At 39.6% G+C, this 24,420-nt stretch overlaps 1 protein-coding gene across 1 annotated transcript in view; it reads right to left on the bottom strand.

The window, feature by feature from the left end:
- Positions 1-3,871: 3,871 nt before the first annotated feature.
- Positions 3,872-24,420, bottom strand: part of LOC146659523 (neural-cadherin) — a 139,923-nt gene continuing 119,374 nt past the window's right edge. The window contains exons 23-34 of the mRNA XM_085423617.1: positions 17,972-18,249; positions 16,936-17,150; positions 14,761-14,888; positions 14,500-14,603; positions 14,108-14,219; positions 11,066-11,246; positions 10,466-10,632; positions 9,913-10,168; positions 9,314-9,494; positions 8,857-9,107; positions 6,975-7,132; positions 3,872-5,072 (exon numbers count right to left, since the gene is read on the bottom strand). Coding sequence (XP_085279743.1) covers positions 4,401-5,072; positions 6,975-7,132; positions 8,857-9,107; positions 9,314-9,494; positions 9,913-10,168; positions 10,466-10,632; positions 11,066-11,246; positions 14,108-14,219; positions 14,500-14,603; positions 14,761-14,888; positions 16,936-17,150; positions 17,972-18,249 — 2,703 coding nt within the window. The 3' untranslated portion in view covers positions 3,872-4,400. The remainder of the gene's footprint in view (positions 5,073-6,974; positions 7,133-8,856; positions 9,108-9,313; positions 9,495-9,912; positions 10,169-10,465; positions 10,633-11,065; positions 11,247-14,107; positions 14,220-14,499; positions 14,604-14,760; positions 14,889-16,935; positions 17,151-17,971; positions 18,250-24,420) is intronic.

Raw genomic sequence — 24,420 nt, 5'->3', positions numbered from 1 at the left:
TTTCTGTGATTAAATGGGAGTAAATGCAATAAACCACCACTTTCTAAAGCTGAATCTAGATCCAAATCTCTCAGAAAGATACATGGACAGCTTCAAGGATTTTTTTAAAATGTCCTTTTATCCTTTATACTAGCTTTCTTATTTTATTTAGTTATTTTTCAACTTGTTCTCTTACCAGAGAGAGTTTGTGGGGGGGGGGGGGGGGGGGGGGGGGGGGGGGGGGGGGGGAGAGAGAGAGAGAGAGAGAGAGAGAGTGTAAAATCACTGAACAAAGACACCAACATATAAATCATGTTCTTGGGAAGAAAAGTTTTTCTTTTTAATTAAAAGTCACATACAAAAGGAATATTCCACATTAGGTTGCTATAAAACGTTCATTTGTACATCTTATTATACAGATCAGCACAGCTCTGTGGTAAATGACACTTTAAACCTTTACTCTAATAAATGCATATGAATTCAATAAAAATGTTCACGCATCTGTGTTAAACAAAATTCAACAGATGTTGCACACATACAGGTCAAAACATCTGAAGCGTCACAATAGTTTATAAAAAGACACCTGTGTTATTCTATTTGGATGCATAGCTTTAAGTACAGTTCTTACAAGGCTTTTTTAAACATTTTTTTTAAATTCATTATCCAAAAGAAGGGGGGAAACCACTGAATTGAAAACGTCTTATCTGTAGAATCTGTCTACGCAGTAAAAATCTCAGAGCCTAGCAGGCAAATATACTGGCTTTTGAATAAAAATTCTGACTGTATCTGGAAGAAAACCATGACTTAAGTGCAAAACCTTTAAAATATCAGGAAATGTTTATCTATGTTGCCATTTTTGCTGGCTGAGGATTGAGTTACGCCGAGTTCTGTGATTGTACTTTACTTGCTCAGACTTCCTCCACAGGTTTTCTCACTCTCTCTATTTAAAAACTACATTCATCAGGCGCTGTAATGACAATATACTTAGCCAAGAGGTAGGCTGGAAAACAACCATCAGACACGACACTGATCTGCAGCCAGAACCAATAAACATTTGGCTGCTTTAAAAGTTGAAGAAGGAAAAGCTGGTGTCCTGTTGTGCACACGAGAGAAGTCTGACCTCTCCTGTTCTGCTCCTCATTTATCAGGGAAATCATCTAAGAAATTTACCGTCAAAGGATGGCAGCAAAAAAACATCAGGTAGCTTCAAAAGGAACAGAACAAAATGCTTGTGCTCCAAATCAAACAGCCCATTTTACAGATATGGAATATGAGAAGATTATTAAGTGGCCACTAAATAAAAACAGGGAATCAGTGCTGGATTTAAGAGAGTTTAGGTCAGGTTTGCAAGAACAGAAATTCTCAGTGTTACTCACTTTGAGCAGTGCTCATTGGCTCAAGTTTGGTCACTTTGTAATGGTTATATTCAAAACAGCGCTGATTTATTAGCTGCAGAGCATTCCGTGCACACGCACTCGATTTTCTGCTACAACATGTATAAAGTTTTAATAGAAATGGTAGAAGCTCGTTCTGCATACTTATTAGTTTTTTAGATGCTGCAAATACTTTAAACTGGAAGTTTATGAGCCCCACTCTTAATTTTTCCTAACAAGTAAGCAGTTTAACAGTGGCCATGTGACAGCAATAAAGTTATATACTGTTAAAAAAATTTTAAACAACACAATACAGACGTCTTGAGTCACCGTCTTTATATTTTGCTTCCAAGCATGGTGGTGCTGAGAAATACTTCTACAAAGTTTTCCAAAGGTCTTCCAGAGTTTTTCTTTGGGCACTGGCTGTTTTTTCCATTCATTTTCAGTTCAATCCTTGTACCCGACTACTTTCAGGGGAAGGCTGTTTTCTTTGTTTGGCCATATATATGAATGATTGAAGCATAAAAGGCACCAAACTCGAGGGATGAAGCAGTGTTGTGTTCATAAAACCATCAGACCTGTTTCCATTGAGACAACTAACAGACAACTTAGCAAAGAACCAGTTCTAGTTACAATTCATCTTACAGCCATCGATAAAGCATGGTGGAGGCTGTGTCATTGTTTTAGGCTTTCGATTTAGCCAGTGTAGTAGGAGTCATAGCCTGGCCTTCCTAGAGCTGGAGCTTTAACATTACTGAATAATCATTCTGACAGAAGAGCCAACGTCAAACGAATATGTGGAATAACTGGAATGAAGAATAAAGGTGGTCTTATTGAATATTGACTTTCAAACACTGCTTATCAATTTCCAAGCAAAATATAAAGAAAAGAAGACTTTTGCACAGTACTGTATTTTAGTAGGATTACTTTATAAGAGAAACACTTGCATATACTGAATATCCTGCATTTTCATAAAAGAAACAAAGTAAGTAATTTTTGCCTATTTGTTAAAAGCCATCTTCACATGTATCACAACTTTCACTTCCAGCTCACAGCAATGTCTAAGCGTGACTTAGTTTCAGTACCTCTGGCTGTCATGTTGATTTCCAAATGGATTCACAGTTGCAGTGTTTATATTTGACAGCAGTTCAGCCTTCGGAAACACTGGTCTAACAGGGTGCTCCCTGTTTTTTTTTTTTTTTTAGAAAAAGCAAAAACATTAACAGTGCACGACCAACTGCAAGTGAAAAGAAGCTTCTGGGGAGTTTCTACATGGGGGTTACAAAAAGAATGTCATCTGAAAACATACTAGCAAAGCTCATTTTACACGGTGGAGACGCTGTAGGCTGCAAAGTGTTTCACTTGGTGAACTCACAAGGCTTTTAATTGTTAACTTTCTACGTCTTACTTGAAGATGGAGAACTGACTTGCCTGCTAGTGCAACAAGAACGGCAAAGAGAAATGCACGCTGGTTACTGGAAGGTTTTTTTGAGGTCAGGTTAATCTGTGGAAACGCAGAGGGTAGAGAAGCAAAAAAGATATTTCTTAGGAAAATAAAAGTGTAGAATAAAAGCTTGACCTTGGTAGTGCTTCTGTATGAAATTGAGTTTTTGTTTACAGCTGTGGAGCTGCACAGGAGGGTCAAAATAAAAAAATTGCCATGCCAAAGATAAAAAGATTCAAATAGTACTTTAAAATTCCCTGAAAGAAGAACTCGGAGCTGTCTTTGTTAGATTTCTACATCAAGTCCTTCTTACCAGACTGTTTCTCTAAATACAAAGCTCCCCTCATTCTGAACATTTCTGACATAATTTGATGTTATATTCCTCCAGAAAAGAGAAACTTTTGACCTTGAAAGTCTGCATTTTCCATGGAACGAAAAACAGCAACCCACAAACTGCCCTGATAATTAAATAAACAGAGTACACCGCTTCTAAAAGGAAGAAGTACAAGCAAAATAAATAAAAGCTGAGTGATGTATTCCTGTGTTAAGCTCAAAGATGAACTGGTAACCTCGGTTTTGAAGAAACACGAAGATCACATAATGAACCTCGCGCCCTGAAAGTGTCTCAGCTTTTCTGTGGCGATTAATCTACACGGGGGGAACAGAGCTGCTGCGTTCCTGCCCCACCTGAGAGAGATTTTTTGTTTCATATCAGGTAAGATGTGATAATATTCAATCCCATTTGTGCCACAAACATACCGAGAATCAATTTAGAGATAAGACACTCTTTCTTTTTTTGTTTTAGTGGTGTGTTTTGAAGAAACACCGTGGTGGAGCTTGCACTGAAATAAATGAATACACAAAAAACTCGAGAAGGTCAGTGAGAATGAAGGAAATGCCTGCCAATTGCCTTTTACTTGAATTGTCTCCATTTTTTTCCAAAGTTAAAACATCAGAGTAATGCGATTACAGCTGTAAGTCTGCACTTACAGTTGCGATTTATGACTTTGGTGACATTTCTCAGTTTGGTTTACTCACTTTAAAGTTTCTCTGCCCAGATTTCCTGTTTGCTCATCCCTGTCAGACAACTCTAATAAGAATGCACAGTCCTCCCAGCTTTGCTTCTTCTGCCTCATTCATTGTTTTTCTGTTCTTAATTGCTTCTTTATGCCTCGTTATTTTTAATTAATGTGGCAAGCTCATCTTGCTTCACTAAACTCTGACATGAACCATAATCTGACATTTAATTAGCCAAAAGAACTGAAAATATCACTTGTTTGGACCAGTTTGCTTAGAGACCTTTGTAGAAACCACAAACTGTAAAGGTTTACAGCTGAAAAGGTGAAAAAAGGTAGATTTGTTCAGGCCAAAAAAATTCAAATTTGTATGTCTTTAGAACAGTGAGTATATTTATATATATTTCAACATCAGAAAATTAATATTAAAACACATATTTTAAACATATTCCCAGCCATACAAAACAATACCTGACCAGCCATCCTTGTTTTGATTTTTTTTTAAAATTTGACAAGATCACAGCACTGAGTCCCTTTCCACTGTGGCAAATGTTCTATGAGTGTGTACTTGTATTTGGGTAGCACCCCCTAATGGTGATGTGGCAGGGGGTCATGGCTGTGGCTCCTCTGTATGTACGCCATTGCATCCCTGTATGTGAGGGTCAGCTGTGGTCGGTCGTACATCTCACTGAGTGCCTGAAACTTTGGGCCCCACCGCGAGAGTCTGTCATAAACAAAACCTCCATCATCTTCCTCCTCTTCCCCGTCGTCCTGATCACCGTCGCCTGTGTTGATGTTTCTATGGGACACTGCGGACCCCAGTGAACTAAGGCTTCCTGCCGACGACCCGGAGCCTTCCACGCACCAGACGTGGTAGGCGTCTGGCGGGAAAGCCTCATTGTCATTGTCTGCCTCCCAAATGATTCGCGCCACGTAGCTTCTAAAGTCCACGTGGGAGCGTGAGCCAGGCGGGGCATCAGTGTAACTGCCTACGTCGCTTGTCTCCACGTCTCTGTTTACATGAGCAGTGTAATTAGCGTAGGTTGCATCGCTGGTATAGTTGGCGTTGGCGGCATGCTGATGGTGGTGGTGATGTGGGATGCTGAGGTAGGGAGCACCTGAGCTGCACGAGGAACTGGATGGATGAACCTCTTCCTGGGAGCCCGGTGAGGATTTGATGAGCGGAGCGGTCGTGCAGGAGGATGACTGAGACAAACTGGAGCACAGTGGACGCTTCAGCTCTGTGATGTCATAACCGTTCTGGAAGGACGGAGGAAAAAAGAAGATACATGGGTACCTATTAAATCTGATGCTTAATTTTAAAAATTGTATTTTTTTACTGTAGTGCCCCTAGTGGTCAAATAATATAATTCCACATTTTGGTTTTACAACTTCAGGAAGGGGTGCTAGGCGAGTTCATACACCAAGTCTGGTCATAATACATGAAAGATGCTAAGACATGACATGACTTCGTGTCTGAAGTCATGTCATGCCATTGACCACTGTCAACTGGGTTTTTCGAATTTAACTTGGTCTGATGGTGGGTCACTTAATTACACAAATGGTTCCAGCTTTGGTGGCCCTTGAATGCTAAAAACAAATTAGATAACTTGTTTACATTATACATGCTTCCCTTAGGCAGCGTCATTAGAAGACATAGCATACATTTTCACTGCTATGCAGATGACACCCAGCTCTATCTGTCCATGAAGCCAGATAACACACACCAATTAGTTAAACTGCAGGAATGTCTTAAAGACATAAAGACCTGGATGGCCGCTAACTTTCTGCTTCTTAATTCAGATAAAACTGAGGTTATTGTACTCGGCCCTGAAAATCTTAGAAATATGGTATCTAACCAGATTCTTACTCTGGATGGCATTACCTTGGCCTCCAGTAACGCTGTGAAGTCATTTTTGACCAGGACATGTCCTTCAATGCACATATTAAACAAATATGTAAGACTGCTTTCTTCCATTTGTGCAACATCTCTAAAGTTAGAAATATCCTGTCTCAGAGTGACGCTGAAAAACTAGTTCATGTATTTATTACTTCCAGGCTGGACTACTGTAATTCATTATTATCAGGATGTCCAAAAAACTCACTGAAAAGCCTTCAGTTAATCCAAAATGCTGCAGCAAGAGTACTGACAGGGACTAGAAAGAGAGAGCAGATTTCTCCTGTTTTGGCTTCCCTTCATTGGCTTCCTGTTAAATCCAGAATTGAATTCAAAATCTTGCTCCTCACATACAAGGTCTTAAATAATCAGGCCCCATCTTATCTTAATGACCTTGTAGTACCATATCACCCTATTAGAGCACTTCGTTCTCGCTCTGCAGGCCTACTTGTTGTTCCTAGAGTATTTAAAAGTAGAATGGGAGGCAGAGCCTTCAGTTTTCAGGCCCCTCTTCTGTGGAACCAGCTTCCAGCTTGGATTCGGGAGACAGACACTATCTCTACTTTTAAGATTAGGCTTAAAACTTTCCTTTTTGCTAAAGCATATAGTTAGGGCTGGACCAGGTGACCCTGAATCCTCCCTTAGTTATGCTCCAATAGACGTAGGCTGCCGGGGGATTCCCATGATGCATTGAGTTTTTCCTTTCCAGTCACCTTTCTCACTCACTATGTGTTAATAGACCTCTCTGCACTGAATCATATCTGTTATTAATCTCTGTCTCTCTTCCACAGCATGTCTTTGTCCCGTTTTTCTTCTCTCACCCCAACCGGTTGCAGCAGATGACCCCGCCCCTCCCTGAGCCTGGTTCTGCTGGAGGTTTCTTCCTGTTAAAAGGGAATTTTTCCTTCCCACTGTCGCCAAAGTGCTTGCTCATAGAGGGTCATATGATTGTCGGGTTTTTCTCTGTATCTATGAAGCACCTTGAGGCGACTGCTGTTGTGATTTGGTGCTGTATAAATAAAATTGAATTGAATAACTGTTCCCAATCAGCGTGCCAAATTTCAAAACTTACTTACAAAGAAGAAGAAGAAACACTGGTTAGTTGTGGCCTCAAACACAGGATGTTTGTAGACTATTATTTGATTACCTGAGATGCTAAAATGCATTTTTGACGGTGAGGCCTTGATTCTTAAAAAAAAATCAACTGTCATGTAAAATGCAGAACATTGTATCCATTTATTGTGTGTGTGTTTGGTTCTGTGTACCTGGTCCTGCTCTCCTCCTCCCTCTTCATTGTAGTTGAGAATGTTTTCTCGGATGTCCTCCCAGCTCTCATGCTCAGCAGGGATGTGGTAAACTCCTCGCTTCCTGAACTTATTTCGGCTGCCTTTTTGGTTCCACACTGTCACTGCCACCAGCACCGCTGAGCGCACACACACACACACACACACACACATGCACAGAGGAGGATGGTATGAATATGCATCTCTTCGTAAATGTGCTTCTGCACCACCGGGACAGACATTAGTTTCCTTCCTGTATATTTGAAGCAGTGGCTCATTAAAGCTGCTCTGTGGAGTCATTTAGCCTCAATAAATCAGTACCAAGTTCATTTAGAAACATTAGTATAATTACGGCAAACAGGTGAAAAATAAATGAGGCAGCCATTGGGAAGAGTATCAAATTCTAACAGCTTTCTACGCAGCATTTTTATTGAGACTACAAGGTCATTTGTGTTTCAAAAATCACCTAGAAGATATTTAATCTGTTCATGCGAGACGAAATGAAGGCTTCTGATGGAAAAACACAAACCATAACACAGTAGGTGTGAAGCTGAGGGAAACAACCGTTCACTGGTTAGATTAAGTTGACTTATGAACAGCTTAAGGGGCGAATGGTTATTTTGTAACATTTATTTAACTGAATTCTCTTTGCGTCACCACAGCTTGTATTTTTAATGATTAGTGCTCCCAGAAAAAACTGTTGATCTTCAAACAGTAAAGGTCTGCAGTGGAGATTCGACCTGACCGGGCTGGATGTATGCACACACTTTTTTGCCAGCTTCCATCTATCTAAATAAGTTTAATTTCTGTTGATTATGCTGCCAGTGTCACTCAGAGATGAGTCATCACATGACTCATACTGAAGTCAGATGTGAGTCATACATTTGGCAAATTTCATCTCCTCCTACCGTAAGCCTCTGGTCGTAACCTGAATCTCTCAGCCAAGACTCTGATGGTCATACCACAATCTCGGCTCATAACCAAGGCGATCTGGCTTTTTCTGTCAGGGCCCTCACTCTTTTGAATATTCTTCCCTCTTTAAAGACACTTTTTTTTTTTGTGAGCATGCTTCTTCTGTGCCTCTAATTTAAGTTATGCTGATATTCTCCTTTATAATTGTTCTATCAACTTCTACTGCTGAATCTTTATTTTAGTTAACCAGTTTGTGGAAATTTGGATTTTCTTTATTCCCCACTTTTAATCTTCTTGTGCTGCCAGGATTCCAACAACTAATATTGTTTCATCTTTATCTCCTCTTAAAGCATGAGTGCTGTCACCCAGGTTGGCACGTGCTGAGATGTGACCCTCTGTTTTCTGAGACAGAGAACATTAACCTTTTTCTCCCTCACACAAGACTTTGTCCAGCTCACTTCAGCCTCTTATTTCTGACTGGCTTCCTCTTATAAATAGAAAGTTTGAAAAGTAGGTGGGAGGGGCTTGAGAGATTGTTACCCACCCTCCCTGAAATCATCAAGAGTCAAAAGTAGAAAAAACCCCCAGTCTATCTTAGAGCGGTCTACAAAGAACACTTGTACACATGCTGATCTCATTTACTGAAACATTAATCACAACAGAAACGAAACAATTATAGATAAATTTGCAGAGTTTCAAAATAACCACAGTTTTAATATAAACTACTAATATGCCATACTTTCCTGGAAACAAAACAACAACATAAATATTTCCCGTACTGTTAGTTATATTGTGTAATTCATGACAACATCAGAGTTTATTGTGTGAGGTTTGATTTAGTTCAGTAAATTATGTGTCATTCAGATGACTATAAACCAAAGAACTTTAGCAAAGTTTACCTCATCGTACTCTCTCTTAATTTCATTCTGTTAATGACTCTCTTTGCTCTTACCGAAGAAGACGAGCAGACACATGCTGATGGCCAAGATGGAGCTGGGGCTCAGAGCGGGCAGCCGGTGACCTTTGACCTGCCCCAGCTCGCAGCGTTGACCCCTGAAACCCTCCTGACATCGGCACCGGTAGCTATCGGGTGAAAGCGGCTGGCAGACACCACCGTTACGGCAGGAAGAAAGTCCACAGGGCGACGGCGCGCAACGCTGCTGACCTGAGTCGTCAGTCACGGTTACCTGACTACCAGGACACCTGGGACATGATGGAGAGCAGGACAGATGACAACGTTAGTTAGATGTGGCACTAAAATGGAAATAAATTCTTGGAAAACTTTATGCGTGACCTCATAGGAAAGACAAAAAACTTTTAAGAAACAAAACTGCTAAAAGAATGAATTAATAGCTTCCCACCAGTGGAAGCTATATAAGTGTGCTGCTTTGCGTTTGTGTGTCATTTACTTGCACTGGTGTTTCCTCCATAAGTCGACGCACCGCAGCGGGCTGCGGCAGGGCTGGCTGCTGCAGGCATTGCTAGAGCACCCTGAGGTGACACCACGTCTCTCCAGCACCGTCACCAGGTCCCGGCTCTGGCCATCCAGAGGCAGGACGTGACCATTAAATCGAACATCCCGCAGACAACCTGTTTGCCAAAAATTCCTGTTTAGCATTGCGTCCAATATGGTTTTTAAGATAAACTATTCAAAAATAATGCACTTGTGATGTAATGAGTGAAACTCAAAAGCTAAACTAACTAATTGCAATGCTTTATCTTGAAAGAACAATTAACACAAAAACTTAAGGAAAACACAATCATTGCTTCATTTCTGAGTTATCTCTGAATTAAGCATCTGCACAGCTATAAAATATTTAAAAACTGAATTCTAAGTTTTCTGGTAACATTGTGAAAGCAAGAATAAATCCGAAGAGAAACTCAGTGTATTTCAAGAATTTAAATACTTGTTGCCATGGCTGTCAGGCACTTAAGAGTCATTTTACTCCATTCAGAACTCACTTGAATAAACAAAGACTTTTTTTCTGAAATTAGATTCAGCTCTCACCCTGGAAGTCAGCCTTGTCTGGTCCATTACCAACCATTAGGCTGGATGGATGAACCACGATCTCCCTGCGGCTCCCCAGGCGGGCCTGCACTTCCCTCGAGCCCCCGCCGTGCTCTAACCGCAGGGTAAACATGTTGTCATAGCGACTGAGGCTGACCAGGACCCACTGCCCGACATCCACCCGCTGGCCGGGAAGCCGCAAAGCGTGAGCGCCGTCACCAAGGTTGGCACGTACTGAGATGTGACCCTCTGTGATCTGAGACAGAGAAGAACATAAACCTTCGAAAAAAAGCTGCTGCTCGGGGATTTAAATTCTCGAAACAAAATCTGTCATGTGGGGAAGTAAAAACTGCCACCCATTGAAAATGCATTCATTATCTAAAAATGGTGCAGTAAAAGTGCAGTATTTGATAAAATGGTTAAATGTTCTTTAAGAAAAAGTGAGATTATCTTGATAAGTGGATGCTGTTTAAACTGTGATATAAGCAGGCTTATTTTTGAGGATAGCTATCATGTGAAAGGTTAGTCATTGTTGTTCTACAGGTGGACTGACCTCCAGTACGATGTATTCATTGGTCTCCCGGGACGTCACAGACAGCAGGGTCCCTGAGGTGGCTCTGGTTCGGACGAGCAGCTGAATGTTTGTGCGTCGGGAGATGCCGCCTCCTCTGAGCTGAAAGCGCACCACACTGCCCGAATCGAAGGAGAACTCTGGCATGGCTGAGGGGGGAGGAACATATAAATGTTTAAATTGTTTCACACAAAAGGACGAACTTGAACTATTAATCTTCTTTGCAGACTGAAAACAAAACATGTACACATAAGGAGGTAATTGTTTTTCACAGACTGTTTGGCCTGACTGCTCTCAGTCAGATCTAACAGGTACAACACTGACTGCTTCAGCAGCTTAATAATTGTGACATCCACAGCAGGATGTCACAATTATTAAGCTGACCACAGAGCCCTGGAAAAGGAGTCAGACTCTCTGTGTGTGCTATTTTAGGCTGACGGGCTTTCTTTGCTCCGAAGTTTCACAGCTTTTATGAAGGTTTCTAAAATTTCCAAGGTCCATAGATCTAATTCTGTATTCCCAAAACTAAAGATTTAAAAGAGGAAACTGCACTGATATGGACTGAAACGCTCTGACCCTCACCCCTGTCACACTTGTGCCCCGTGTATCCAGCGTGGCACTCGCAGCTGAACGAGCCCCAGTCTGCGAGGCAGGTTGCGTGAATCCCACATGAGGGTCCTGCCGCCGTTACGCACACGCCGTCTGTGAGCTTACAACCTGGGGTGCTGTCCACACTCTCACCGGGAGATGCCAAATCATACACCTAAGGGACAACAAAAGAAAGGAGGGAGATGATTATTTGTTGAAAAAAAATATTTACACAAATTTTCTTTTATATCCAGCAAACTTTCGTCACATGCTTTACAAAGGAACCCAGTGCTGCCTCTGGTCATGTGATCCAGGCTGCGCACACAGCCAAGTATAGATCAGAGAAGTTTTTTTTTGTTTGTTTTTTTTAAAAATTCTACCGTTTTCCTTCTTTATATCTGAAATAGAACAAAGACCAAATTTGACATGCACTGAATTTCTAAATGTGCCCATTCTTTCTGGTTGGCAGCCATTTTCGTGCTGTGTCAATCTACCTTAATGCATGAGCTACAAAAATGTGTTTTGAATTTTTCTGAGGGAATCAAGAAACCAGCTTTGATTACAGAACAAAGAAAAGCATGTAAGGCGGGGGGTTCTGTTTCTGTCTCTTTTAAGGTTTTAAAAGCCTCTTTCTACTGTCATAAAAATTTGGCTTTGAAAAGTGAAACTAAAGGGGTTCCTCCTCAATGGAGCATGAATGTGCTCAGCAAACCTCCCACAGTTCCTCACACAATATTTCTTCTACATAAAAAACAAAAACAAAAAGACCCCAATTGCTTCCTAATGGTGGCGCCAGTTGAGTCATTGTATCAACACTGTAATTGATCATTTTTGAAACGTGATTTAAAAATGTTGGGCTGTATGTTGTTGATGCAGAGCTTTGAGCTTTGTGAAGCTGTGAGGCTTCAAGTGTGCTAATCTAGTTTAAAGTGGAGCTATTATGGGTTTCTTATCTGTCATATACAGTTGGATCCATAATTTTTTGGACAATGATACAATCTATTGTAATTTTGCATCTGTATATAACCCCACTGGATTTTAAACCAAACACTCAGGCTTTCAGCTTTATTTCAAGGGGAGTAAGAAAAAGTATATCTTTAACTGTGTAGGAATTACAGACTTTTTTTTTTTACATATACAAAGTCATACCAATTTCAGAGGCTAAAAATAATCAGATAGTTGACAAGCAGTCTGATAAGGCCAGCTCTCGGCTCTTGATGATGATTAATATTGTCATCTCAGGCCCACAGCTCTGGCTATGAGCACAGAATCTCCACCCACCTGATGTTCAAACCTTCTGTTTATAGAAGTAAACCAATGAGAAGAAAGCTGGCTTAAAGGAAGCGTGAGGAGCCAAAAGGGCTTCTTTCAGACAAATGATGAACCGAGGGGCTGTACCAGTTCCCAGCATTAGATAAATAAGGATTCATTTGAGCTGATTTGAGCAAAACTCGTCAAGCACCAAATAACAAAAAGATATAGCTCGAAATGAGCATAGAAAAAATATTTATGTCTATAAGTTTAAATTGATTTAATTTGAACTTGGTACAAAATAACAGCTAGAGGATGGAAAATACGCTGATACCTTCATGCTGGGTTATGCCAACTTACCATATTTAGAAAGAATAAATGTAGCCAAACCTTTAATTACTCACAGAGGACTTTTGATGCATGCTGAAGGCAACAATAGGCAGGTTTTCTCTCAAGATCAGTGTCTCTGCTTCTGTGGTTACTGCATGAGCTCACAAACTGGGGATCTTGTACATGTATATTTATTGATCTTGAATGTATGAAAACATTAAATAAACCCCATAGCACGGTTAGAACATATGACCTCTATGCTCACAGGGCACAGCTCCATCAAGCAGTCATCGCTTACAAACGCACGGTAAACTACAAACAGATCCTGGTTAACTGACACCTCCAGTGAGGTTGTAATCAAACAAAATGACTGCTTTGAATCACTTGCTGAGTTTGTGAGACTCCCCATTATCAGTCACTGCACTGTGTGGAGTCCTGCTTGACCTTTAGTGCAAGAGCACTGATATTGCCCACTGAAAGAAGTCCAGCACCCCTCTCACACTCTGCAGATTCACAATAAATTGCATACATGAGGTTAGAAAAGGAACCACTTTGCCATATTTGCCATATCTACCTTCCCTGTTTGGTGCATGTAGAAACAAAATCTTCAGTCTTCAATTAGAATTTGATACTTTATTAGAGTGCAAACACGACCACTGGAAGGTTAACCTTTAATTACCTTTAATACCTCATTATTATCACTATAAATCATTTTATGTGGCAGTGTTTTGCTAATTTAAAAAAAAAAAAAAATTTTAATACAAAAACTGTAACTCATCCACCATTTGAAGGCAGAGTTAATCTTACTCCTGTAAAATCAGAGCATTAGACTGAAGGAGGCATCCCCAAAACACAGGGGATTGCGGTTTGAATGAGGTGCCACAGTGACAGGCTGATGGTAACATACTTCCATATCTTCTTGTCTGAAAGCTGGTTGAAATCTTTCCAGGGGACTATTTTGGGATATTTGAGAAGTGACTGAGGTTTGCAGCAGTAAAGGAACCACAGCAACACGCTGAGCTTCATGAGGACGAGGGAGATTCTTTTCATTTATGTTACATTTTGGACTGTGATGTTGTTATGCTGGCCTGGAGCCGAGCCTAGATCACCATCTGTCCAACCACCATCCCTGTGGTACTCACAGGCGCACAGATAAACACCATCACCATCCACCAAGGACTGCAAGTGAATACATGCATGAACAAACACAAACAGGTGCAGACCTGCAGACATTAAAACTGCATTTAAGAGCCAAGAAAAACACACACACACACACACAAAAAGCCTAATGATCTCTGGGATTAAAAACAATCATTTAAAGAGGCTTTAAACAGAGTATGGCTATTAAAATCTAATCATTTACATTAAGGCTTTTTGCCCCCAAAATTTCACACACACATTCATGTCCCCACAATAGGAACTCTACAAACCAGCATGCTCATATTGTAATATTACCTGACTGTCGACCACCAGGTTGCGGATGCAGCCAGTGAAACTGCGGTAATGTCTGTGAGGGGACATTTCCTTCACCCCTCCCAACTGCAGAGGCTGGAAAACATTCAGATATCTGAAGAGGAGAAGAAATAAGGAAGGGAGGAAAAGAAGTGGAGGATGACAGAAGAAGGGAAGAAAAACAGAAGTAGTCAGAGGATGAAAAGCAGAGTTGGGAGGATGATGTGAAAGAAGAAGATTCGGAAAAGGAAAAAAAAATAAGGATGAATTGAATGAAAACAAAAATAAAGGAAAAAAGAAAGCAAGAGAAAGGTAAATTGGGTTTTTCACAGCAAAGTTTTAGATTCTCTGTGTTAAATTTGTAAGTAAGCAGTGAAATCTGGGGTTGTTCTTACTTCTGATTTCCAGGTGTCTCTCCTGCAGCTCTACAGCTGGACTCATCTGTCTCCAACTCATTCACAGCCACCCCTCCACACTGGTCCAGGATCAGCTGGACAGCCTGAGGACAAACAGAATGCACACCGTTACCTCATGTAACTCACCTTTTCCTCCTATTTTACAAGTTTTTTGATTTCCTGTTCCTTTGTTTCTTTTTCATTATTTCCACCTATCCAGTCATCCTTCCATGCATCTGCTATACTGCAGATAAGTCTCACCTTTCCGTCACTGATGATGTCGAGGTGATGCCAGCGTCGGTCGGTGACAGTGGATTTGGGTGGAAACTGCAAAGTGAGTGTTCCTGATCCGTGGTTTATGCTCAGAGCTGGAACGCCGTTTCTCAACTCTGAATGGGGAGTTGAGAATATTATCTTTGTTTTCTCTTTTCCATCTCACGGTAAACACACATACGCATACACACACACACACACACACACACTACAGTGACCCGAATACAAAATCCCAACAGGCCTAAATAAACAATAAAGTCAAGTCTGTAAACATCAACATAACAAATGTGTAAAACAGGCTGGAAAATATGTTTAGAGCTCATAAAGTGAATTTTGAGGGCTGCCTTACTTAAGTTGATGTGTGCAGTAAAATTGAACACAGCTTTGGGTCATTTAATACCCACTATGACAAAAAAAATATTCGTTTCTTGTGTCTTAAAAGTTGACCCATGCCCTGACATCACTTCTCCTTATTGCTACGTAAGCTTCTGGATCCCATCAACAACTGCAGTAAGCCACTTTATCAATTTTCTCTGTGTGAATCTCCCAATATCCTTTCATCTGCTGCTGTAAAATGTGTGGGTTTGTGTCTATGTGTGTATGACCTGATCAACCTCATAGTCACAATATTGGACATGTAAGTGCAAAAACGCTTCAGAGAGATCAATCCTGCAACTATCTTTGATTTTCCCCTCCCCGGACCACTGCAGCAACAGTGGTCCGGGGAGACATAACTTTAATGCCACAAGATTATGCAAGAAGTGTTCGAAAGGCCATCTGCAGGCTAATCCATCAGCACCACATTAGGGCCACTGGGAGCTGACATTAGAGTTTATGAAGCTCCTCATCCACTGAGAAACTGTCTATACAGCAGCGGATTGATGAACGCTTTGTGTTTGCTGAAAAGCAGGACCGGCAGCACGTTCCCATCAGCACTGTGAGATTAGTATGATTGTTATAGAGCTAGGAAGTTAAAATAATTTGTCAGCTTTCAGCAAAAGGGTACTGAAGTTCAAGCAGAATGTGTTTGCTGCAGCAAATGAGCCACTCTCAGAGACTTCTGCAAGCATTGCAATAATCACCTCTGCTCCTCATTTTTCTAACGCTTTGTTGGTTAATAGATGATTCTTTTTATCTATATCATACCAAACCTAGCTGAAAACTACAATGACTAGCTGATAGTTTAAGAGTTGATAAATAAAATCAGAGCCATCTGTACACTGAAATGTGCTGTTAGCTTTGAATCACGACAATCTCTTTGCTGGACCAACATGGTGGTTGTGTGGTCCAAAGCTTATGTACCAAAGTGTTGCACGTTTATATTTTTTATTTTGCGTTAAACTGAAAAGTTAAAGGACATCACAGGTCCAGTAAATGAAATGCATTAGCCACATCAATCATCCCAGAGCACACACTAAACCTAATAATTTAAATTTAATTTGATCATTTTCAGCCTTTGTTCTCACAAACACCTTCCAGAGAATTGATTAGATAAAGAATTATATTTAGACAGTGGAATTCAAAAGCCTTTACAGTAACGATCGAATCTAACCTCAAATCCACATATGTCATATAACAGTTCTGACTTCAGAACATCTACAGTACAATGTGCCACTTACCAAGAACATGAAGTTATAAGCTTTATAAACATGGAAGAAAACCCATTAGATCAAAGGCCTTACTGTATAAACTGTGTTCTAATGTCACCTAGTGCATAATGGAGCTGTTGTATAGCTGCATGTAATCAGTGGTGCATTTTCTGATTCTTTGTTGGTTTTGTCACTAAGTCTTAAGATGCAAAGAACACCAACAGAAGGTTAGTAAGGGTGACTGTAAATCATTTATTTATTAGACTCAACACTGGCTCACACTTTCATGTGTGTTTTTGCAGCTATTTAAGAGCACCTTTACTGTCATACTGACATATTCAGGCCAAAATTTCTACTTCCTTCCAAGTGGCTAACTTGAACTGAAATTACTAGATCTAGCCTTATTAGTTTATTTGAAAATACTGACTGTTTGATCTTCATAGATCTTCCGAGTAGAACTCTTTGGATTTGTGTTTTCATTGAGTTTGACTCCAGAGCAAAGAAAGTTAAGATGTTAACTCTTAATCTACAAAAGTAGAAGCTTTACACACGAGAGCCTCAGCGTGAAACTCACCAATGGCAATGAAGTCCTCCTGCTCCCCAGAGTGAACATTACCAAGCGGCCCGTTGTAGAGGAGCAGCCCATTGGCTGACTCAGCCAGGAACTCCAGGGAGATGTGGCTCTGATAGCAAGGTTTGATGGGAGGGAACCAGGCGTAACCCTGGCCGCCAAAGCTGTGTTTGGTCTGCTGACACTCGGGGCCGTCGTACATGGGAGGACACTTGCATCTGAGACAGAGAGTTAATCTACTTTATTTTCTAATTATATTATTTCTTTTATTATATTTCTTATTAAAGACTTTTTACTGTCCATTAGTACTGCTGCAAAGCAAATTTCTTTTCTGACAGGTTCAAATGAACTGAGAGAGATCGACAGACAGAAAGATAAACAGAGACATAATCCACATTCAAGAAACCTTAATAGAAATGCTTAAAAAAATAATATAAATATATATTTGCCAGTGTTGATAAGTTGTTCAAGTGCAAGAAAAAGAAATGGAGAGTGAGCCATCTGTCAGATTTAGCAGCTGAAATGTCTTATCCAGTATCTCAACCATTAAAATCATGTGACAATTCAAATTCAGCCAGCTTACTTTCAGCTGAAAATGAGGCTTTAGAGTGTTATTACTTTAAGAGAAATCTTCTGCCTCTCTTTCAAATGTTTGACAGATATACCTAGAGTTAACCACTGAACAAATACAAAATTTCTGCGAGCTTCACAAGGTGACTTTAACTGTTCAGGGCTTGAATCTGCCGCATACGACCGGCAAACTTCTAATCAGTACCGTCAGGTGAAAACTATGTAAACACAGAGCAGCCACTGAGAAAAAAGTAAGAAAAAGGTGATTCACAGTATCTCATTATAAAGAAAACTTTTCCTTCGATAACAAGCTTCAAAGACACAGCACTTTAGAGACTCTACTTGCTGCAATCAGATAAGTGCAACAGTTCAACCTCCAGGTAACTGAAGGTTGAACTGGATCCTGGATGCATTATCATATGAAGAATTATATGGAACATGCAAAGACCCCTCCTTGGCTTACACCTACCGGTATCCCAATGGTCCGTCCTGGCAGGTGCCCCCATTGAGGCATGGGTTGACGGGGTAAGCAGAACAGGACAGGTGGACTGCCTCACGGCCCCGACAGCCACATTGCGCAGTCAAAGAGGCCGCCAGTGACACCAGAGAGATGTTACCAGAGCTGAGAGCCACCGGTGCCTGGCTGAATGAAACCTCATTGCTGCAACCTCCAGACTGGCTGCAGTCTGTGTATGGGCAGTCATCCACACCCACCTGAGAGATGGACACGCCCAGAATGGCCTCCAGCTAAAGGTGATAAAAAAAGGAGTTAAGACACAAACAGAGGAACTTTCAAAATATGATAAGCTAAAAATAGAGACAAACTATTAGATTAGATTAGATTAGATAGAACTTTATTAATCCCTCGGGTGGGTTCCTCTGGGAAATTCGATTTCCAAAAAAGCACAGCACCGACAGAAGTTACAGAGTTACAGAATATTATATATATATATATATATATATATATATATATATACACACACACACACACACACACACACACACACATATATATAAATACAGAGACAATATAAATAAAATATACGAAGGGGATAAATAGAATAAATAGGAATAGAAATAAAAAGGAATAAAAATAAAAATACAAGTGAATTGCACATTTCAAGTATTGAGTCTATTGCACTGTTGACTATTTACAAAAGTATTGCACAAAAGGTATTGCACAGTGAGGTGAAGAGGCACTACAGCTTAGTTGTTCCCCCCTCCTTTGTCCTCCTGTTTCCCCTCCCTCTCCCCTCCAGGGAGGAGTTAAACAGTCTGATGGCGTGTGGGACAAAGGAGTTTTTAAGTCTGTTAGTTCTTGTCTTGGGGAGAAGCAACCTGTCACTGAACAGACTCTTCTGGTTGTTAATGGCCGTGTGCAGAGGATGTCTGGCATTGTCCAAAATGTCCATCAGATGTCCGGAGATGGACCCCAGAAAAGGAGGATGCTCTGAGGGACTGTTATGACACCACAGACTGGGATGTGCTCCTGAGCCCACATGGTGAGGACATAGAGGGGGCGACACACTGTCTTACAGACTACCTCAACTTTTGTGTGGACACGGTCGCCCCTGCTAAGACGGTACGGTGTTATCCTAATAACAAACTATATAATGAAACAAAAAACTAATGAGGGAAAGTAAAACAATGTTGAAACAAAGTAAAAATAGCATAGAGCAAAACGGAACCTCAGCTCAATCAAAGATAGATAACTCGAGATTTTGCTGAATAAACTGAAGAAACACTGCAAAAATGGGACAAAACTTCTCTGCAATGATCTGAAGGACTGAAAACAATCACTGGTAAATTTGGTTCTATAAATCACTGAAACATGAAGTGTACTTAGTTTTTCATGGAACAAAAACCTGTGAAAACAATTGACTGTAGAATATTTTGATATAGACAGGAGTTCACGATCAGCTCAAAGAGTGTACTGACCAGGTTCTGTGGCCCTTAAACCAAACCCAAATCAACAAGTCTCCATCAGTGTGCTCCACAATTGATATGAGGTGTTTGTGTTGATATCCTGTGTTTGTTTTTTGTCAAATGCGGTACTGTGCATTATTGCCAAACCCTGCCTTTGGTCATCTGTCCAAGAGGCTTGTCTTTTGTGTAGATGCAACTTTTCAAAACTAAACTGCGCTACCATGTTCTTTTCAGAAAGAGGTTTTCACTTGGAAAGCCTGACAAACAAGCCATATTTGTTCAATCTTTTTATAACGTTACTGTCATGAACTTGAACATTTAACATTCTACCCAAGGCTGTGAAGTCTCAGATGTAGTTCTTGTAGTTTCTCTGAACATTTCAGAGCCTGACCCTAGGGAAGATTTTTTGGGATTCCTGCTGCTAGGAAGATTGTGGCACTGTCTTAATACACACCTATAACACACCTTCTGTAGTTTCATTTGCTTCTGCAAGTGTAGCGATTTCTAAAAGAAACAATAAATGTGTACTTAGTTTTTTTTTTTTTTTTTTTTTTTTTAACTCTTTATTTTGTACTTTTTCCTTTGTATTACATACGGACAAGACAATAATAATAATAACACAACAACAAATACACAAAAAAAAAAAAAAAAAAGAAAAAAAAAAAAAAACCACGAGAGGTCCCGCCCTATAAGGCTAACTGAGACTTATAAATTATCCATTTTGTCCACTGTTTTCGGTGTTTGTCAGATTTCAGTCTCAGAGTGTAAGTCATTTTTTCCATTGTATATATGTCCTCGATTACGTCCATCCAGTCTTCCAGTTTTAAAGGATCGCTTTTCAGCCAATTTTTTGTTATCACCTTTTTGCTTGACAACAACATAATCTTAAACAAATACCAGTCCTCCTTTTTTACATTTTCCCATATTCCAAAATACATTACTCGTGCCTCACACAGTACTTCATACCCCAGCACCTTCGTCATTGTTGCCGCGATTCTTTCCCAATATGATTTAATATATTTACACTTCCAAAACACATGTGAGTGATTGGCGTTCCAGTCTCCACATAATCTCCAGCATTGTTGGGGTGTTTTCAACTGCTTGCTTTTGATATACGGAGTAATAAAAAACCTAATCACATTTTTCCAGCCATATTCTCTCCATCGTCTAGAGCTAGTGGAGTTATGCTGTGTGAGACATAAGGATCGCCAATCATCCTCTGACAACTCAATTTGTAGTTCCGATTCCCACTTTTGTTTAATATATAATGTTTCATTCCTATTCGAATTTTGTAGGCCATCATATAATTTCGACAGAATTCCTGATGGAAGATTTTTATATGCACCTGTTATTGTTCCTATTATACGATTTCTTTCTCTCGAGAGCTTCTTTCTAATTTCTGTATTGTAAAAGTGTCTTAATTGAAAGTACCTAAATAAATCTGATTTATCCAATCCGAATTGTTTCTGTAGATTCTCAAAAGATTTAAATGTTGTCCCATCTATTAATGTACACATTGCTGTAATTCCTTTATTGACCCATCTTAAAAATGTGCTATCCCATTGTCCACTTTGGAATTTTCGAGAATATGCAGGCCAAATCAGCAATTTACAATCTTCTGTAATTCTATATTTCTTCATTATTGTCCACCAGAGTTTAATAGTAAATTCAGTGATGAGATTTTTGTTCGTGGGCTGGGTAGTTTCTTCTCCCAATCTTGCTAGTGGATGACATGATAGGCAATAATTTAACTCTATATGCTTCCATTTTGAAGTATATTCTGATGAACACCAGTAAACAGTATATCTCAGCTGGGCTGCATAGAAATATTCCTTGAGATTCGGGAGGGCAAGTCCTCCTTTTTCTTTTCCTGATTGAAGTATTTTAAATCTTATTCTTGGCTTTGTCCCTTTCCAAATAAATCTACTAACTAATTTATCCCATTTACCAAACTGTGCATCTGTTATTTGGACTGGTAATGAGGTGAATAGGTACAATAACCGGGGAAGCACATTCATTTTTATTACCTCTATTCTTGAGCTGAGGTCCTTGACAAGCGGAGCCCATTTAATCAGATCTTTTTGGATTGTGTTACTAAACTTCACATAGTTTGCCTCGTATAAAGTACTTGTATCACTAGTTAAATAGACACCTAAGTATTTGATCTTATTTGAATCCCATTTTAGTTTAAGTTCATTTTGTAATAATTCTTTGGGGAAATAATTCAGACAGAGTACTTGAGTCTTTTCGATGTTTAGTTTATATCCTGCGTTTTTACCAAAATATTTTAATGCTTTAAACAGCCAAGGAAAGGTCGTATCAGGATCCTGTAGATATATAATTATATCATCTGCAAAAAGACCTATTCGTTGTTCAAGTTTGGAAACAAAAACCCCTTTTAAGTCTGTACTTTGCCGTATATACTGAGCCAAAGGCTCAATATACAAAGCAAAAAGAGCTGGACTCAAGCAGCAACCTTGCCTAGTTCCTCTAAAGAGCTCAAAGCTGTCTGTCAAGTCCCCATTTATTTTAACTCTAGCCATTGGCCTATGATACAGGGATTGTATACACTTAATGAAGATACTGTCAAAGCCCATTCTCTTCAAAACAGCAAAAAGAAATATCCAAGAGACTCTGTCAAAAGCCTTTTCAGCATCTAAACTCACTAAGGCTGTTGGGATTTTTTCTCTATTAACTTCATTAATTATATGCAATGTGCGTCGTATATTGTCTTGTGTCTGTCGCCCCTTAATGAACCCTGTCTGGTCTTCATCCACCAGATCAGGAAGGAACAGCTCTAGGCGTCTTGTGATTATAGATGTAAATAGTTTATAATCAACATTTAAGATGGAGATTGGGCGATAAGAATCACAGTTTTCCTTGTTTTTACCTTCTTTCGGTAAGACTGTGATGATGGCCTCTTTCCAGGAAGGTGGAATTTTAGCGTGTTTTATTGTCCAATTAAAAGAATCTATCAAAATAGGGGCCAAAACCTCTTTGAAAGTCTTATACCACTCATTGGGGTACCCATCACTCCCTGGACTTTTATTCGTCTTCAATCTCCTTATTGCCTTATCCAGTTCTTCCTTTGTAATTGGTTTAGTTAATAGTTCATTTTGAGTTGTCCCTATTGAAGGGAGGTCTAACTGATCCAAAAACTCTACAATTTCTGGTCCATTTTTCTGATCCGGTTGACTATACAATGTTTTATAATATTCTTGAAAGGTGTTTTTTATCTGTGTTGGTTCATATAGTAGTTCCTTGGTATTTGGATCTCTAATCTTGTTGACTGCATTAGTTATTTGCATTATGTGTACTTAGTTTTTTATAGGACTGCTCAGGTGAAAACTTTATTTTCCACATTGTAGGATTGTAGGTATCCTCGAAACTAGGATAAGCTTGGCTAACCAAAACTAAAACAACCATGAAGCTAAAATTTAAGCTGGCGTTTGGTCCAAACCCATGGACCAAGGTTTCATACCTTGGCATTTTTTGTCTTTGATTAAACTGATGAGTCCAATTCAGTTAGGTATAAAGCTGACCTATGATTAAGCAGAGGAAACAAAACTAAAGCTGAAATGAAGATAAAAAATGGCACACAACTAATTAAAAATCAAATATAAGCCCATCAAGACAGATTAAGTGCTGTGTCGTTAAACTTCAAATAAGACTAAGTACTGTGTGTGAAATGAGTGAAACTAAAACTAGCATGGGGGGAAAGCAAACTCAAACTAACAGCATTGAAGTCATGAGCTCTGTTTGAACATATTAGAGAATTTCAGAGAATGACAGGAAACGTCTTTGATCTGATGTCTACCTGCATCAGTGAAATCTGAATTTACTCTATTTCCCTTACTGTTATTTATGCACTTTGGTGTTTCTCTGTCATTTTCCCTTCCTCTTAAAGTTTTGCTGTCATTTGCTTTCCGTTGCCAAATTCACTCGCTTCCCTGCTTGTCATCCTGATTCTTTTCTCTCGTTTTGTTACTTTTTTGGAGGGGGGGTAGGGGGTGAGAGGTTTTCATCAGAGTCCCTCAGGGTTTCCTGTCTCTCTCCAACTGTGTGTATTTCTTTTTTTGGAGTTTAGCTATTCAGCTGACACTCTCATCCACTGTGACTTACACTCCCCAGGCACGGCTTTAGATTTTGGCTCCAGAGCCAGTTTCAACATCGTCTTTTTTCGTGATGACTTTGTATCTCTCTGACATTTTTGTTCTAAATCAGCCAAGACACTTTTCCTCTTAACCCTGAGATAATTAAAGACGTACCTTTCATCTTCAGCATTTGATGGAAGTTATTTTAAATCATGCTGTGTTATTTATACTTTAACAAATTTTTATTGTTGTAGGTGCTGATTAGGCTTTTGAGCCAAGCTGCATTAAAGCTGGAGATGTGCTAACTATCTGTGTCTTGACACTTTGACAGGATTTATGTTAGCTTCAATATTTGAACAATATTTGCATCTCTGGTAATATGAAGGCTTTTCTAAACACACAATGTGTAGTTTGTTTTGCAGTTATGCCTTAACATGAGCATTATGCACAAAGTAAAACTAAAACACTGCTAATACCCTGCTGTAGAAGGCAACAGTGTAGAAAATTTGTATACTTCAAGAAAATCATCAAGACACCCCGACAGCTATGTAACCAAAGTGGGAAGGAATTATGTACTTATGTGTTATACTTCTACAACTAAGCCTAGTTAATCAGCAGTAATGCCACCAGGCAATTATTTAAACCTTGATTAAAATGAACTTTACTTTCAGGATATTAAAAAAAAAGTGTATTTATTGCATAAACAGTCACAATATGATAATAAAACACATGCAATAAGGTGTTAAAGGTTGTTTTTCTCATCTTCCTTTCAGCTTCCTTTGACTGTTTTGTTTTTCTCTTATACTGTCTCTGGTGTTATGTATTTATTCCCAGTGCTGTAGTGTTTCTGTGTATATTATCAGTATTATTAAACACTATTATTTAATCATTGAGTGAA

The sequence above is a fragment of the Rhamphochromis longiceps genome, linkage group LG11, assembly GCF_057381845.1.
Source record: "Rhamphochromis longiceps isolate RC_006_pf linkage group LG11, R_longiceps_female_GT1.1, whole genome shotgun sequence".
In the NCBI taxonomy this organism is placed as follows: domain Eukaryota; kingdom Metazoa; phylum Chordata; class Actinopteri; order Cichliformes; family Cichlidae; genus Rhamphochromis; species Rhamphochromis longiceps.
The sequence above is the reverse complement of the archived record's forward strand: the minus strand, read 5'-3'. Positions and strand labels throughout refer to the sequence as shown.